Raw genomic sequence first — 2240 nt, forward strand, 5'->3', positions numbered from 1 at the left:
TTTTCAAATCTTGTGTGCTAGGATCCCACGATAATTCCTGATCTTATTTTCCTTGCATGGTAGCATACTGGCCCCTGCCTCCTGCCTCCCCCAAGCAGGATATGTGGCTAGGCCTAACTACACATTCCAGTGGTACACATAGTAGGGGCTTCACAGCAAACACCTGGTGAGTGATTATGAGAGTCATATGCAGATAATGAGGCCAATGACGTAGTTCATGCTTCCAGATTCCAGATTTTTTCAATGTTCCCCCAGCTCCTCCTCCAGGCTTCATTGTTTTCACTGCCCATCAGAACTGGCTTTTCCTGAACGTGAAGGTTTCCAGGAGCCGATCCCTGATCTGCTTGGTGCGGGCCCCGTAGATGAGAGGGTTGAGGGCAGGTGGCAGCAGCAAGTAGATGTTAGAGAGAAGGATGTGCACGGGCTTGGAGACAGTGTGATGACCAAAGTGGTGTGTGAGGTAGGAGAAGAGACCAGGCACATAGAAAGCCAGGATGACACAGACGTGGGAACTACATTTAGCACGGGCCTCCTTGGTAGGCAGTCGCAGCACGGTGTGGGCAGTGAGCCCATAACAGCCAGTGATGCCCAGAATATCTACACCCGACACGGCCAGGGAGAGAGCTAGCCCATACAAATTGTTGGCCCGAGTGTTACCCACCACCAGCTCCACCCCCGCCATGTGTGCACAGTAGGCATGCTCTATGGTCTTGGCTCGGAAGTGTTCAAATCGTGCCACCAACAGAGGGAAAGGCACAACAATAGCCATGGCTTTTAGTGCCAGTGCCAGGGCCGCGTATCCCACACGAGCTTTGGTGACAAGGATGGAATAGTGCAATGGACTCCCTACCGCCATGGCACCATCACAGGCCATGGCCAGCAGGACACCAGATTCCATGGCAGTCAGTGCATGGACAAAGAACATCTGGACCAGGCAGGCAGCATATGGCACAGGGCGGGTCCCGGACCACATCACAGCCAGCAACCCTGAGCCTACGGAAGTGTCTAAACCCAGGTCTGTGGCTGCCAGCGTGACCAGGAGGAGAAACATGGGCTGGCACAGTGTGGAATCTACCTGCACCACTGCCAGCATTGTTCCATTGCCCAGCAGGGCCAGCAGATGCATGGGCCCAAAGACCAGTGTCAGCCAGGCCTGAGTTCCCCTTAGCCCTGGAATGCCAGTCAGTAGGAAGAAAGCTGGGCGTGGGAAGGTGGCATTGGGCAGTGGAACTTCTACCATCCTGTGTGGGGTAAAGCTTTAGGGCTCATGGGGGCATGACTCTTGAGAGGAAAAGGACAAACGGAGAGATTTTTGGGGGTGTCTCAGTGGCACAGACCTATCCATAGAGTATGTAAAGCAGGGATCTTCAAACTTCTCTCATTATGAGAATCACCTGGTGGAGGTGTTAAAACACAGATTCCCGGATCCCAACTATAAGAAGTGCTATCAGGAATCTGTGTTTTAACACCTCCACCAGGTGATTCTCATAATGAGAGAAGTTTGAAGACCCCTGATGTAAAGGGTAGCACAGGGCTGAGAAGATCACAGGAGATTTGAATGGATAATCAAGACCATAACCCTAGCTAGGATGGGAGAAACCTTTGCACTTGAAAGCTCATGAGGGTAGGGAGAGAGACGGGACAGTGGTAGTGAGGAAGGGAGGTGGTCACTGCTGTAGTGGCTGGTACAGTCAGAGCCCTTCAGTTGGGGATGTCAGCTGAGATATATGTTTTTCTTACTCATAATAGAGTCAGTCTCAGTCCCTGGTGATGAGGTGAAAGCCAACACTGGGTGGGGATCAGGCCTTAGGCTGGTCCTGTCCCTGACTGTGTATCCTTAAGAACAACTTCTGGGCCTCAGGTTTCCCATCTTTACAATGGGGGTGGCCTTAAGCATCACTCAGCTTTAACATGCTGGGAAGTTACCCTCCAAGAAGAAAGGGGGAGAGTAAAGAGAAAGGCAGAAACAGGAAGAGGAGGTAGAATGGAATCTGGAGTGAAGGTGGAAGCCTTGAATGACAGGAGAAAACTAGTAGGTTTTTGGGGTGTGGGGTGCTTACGTTTCCTTGAATTTGATGCTGAAATAGTGAACTTGAACACTGGCTGAAGAGTTGAAGTTGGATCTGGGATGCAATGAAGAAAGGGAGAAATGGCAGCAAAAAAGGAACTTCTCTCTTTTCCTTCTTTCCAATCCAGAAGAGGTCCTACTAGAGTCTCATTCCTGATATGCCAGAGGGAGT

At 51.0% G+C, this 2240-nt stretch overlaps 1 protein-coding gene across 1 annotated transcript; it reads right to left on the reverse strand.

Moving 5' to 3' along the window:
• Positions 1-289: 289 nt before the first annotated feature.
• On the reverse strand, positions 290-1349 carry LOC118712587 (olfactory receptor 52W1). Its single transcript, XM_036426480.1, has one exon. It carries the CDS (start codon positions 1238-1240, stop codon positions 290-292), a length of 951 nt encoding a protein of 316 aa, XP_036282373.1. The 5' UTR covers positions 1241-1349.
• Between the last annotated feature and the right edge of the window lie 891 nt (positions 1350-2240).

This window comes from Pipistrellus kuhlii, unplaced genomic scaffold (assembly GCF_014108245.1).
Source record: "Pipistrellus kuhlii isolate mPipKuh1 unplaced genomic scaffold, mPipKuh1.p scaffold_m20_p_9, whole genome shotgun sequence".
Lineage (NCBI taxonomy): Eukaryota > Metazoa > Chordata > Mammalia > Chiroptera > Vespertilionidae > Pipistrellus > Pipistrellus kuhlii.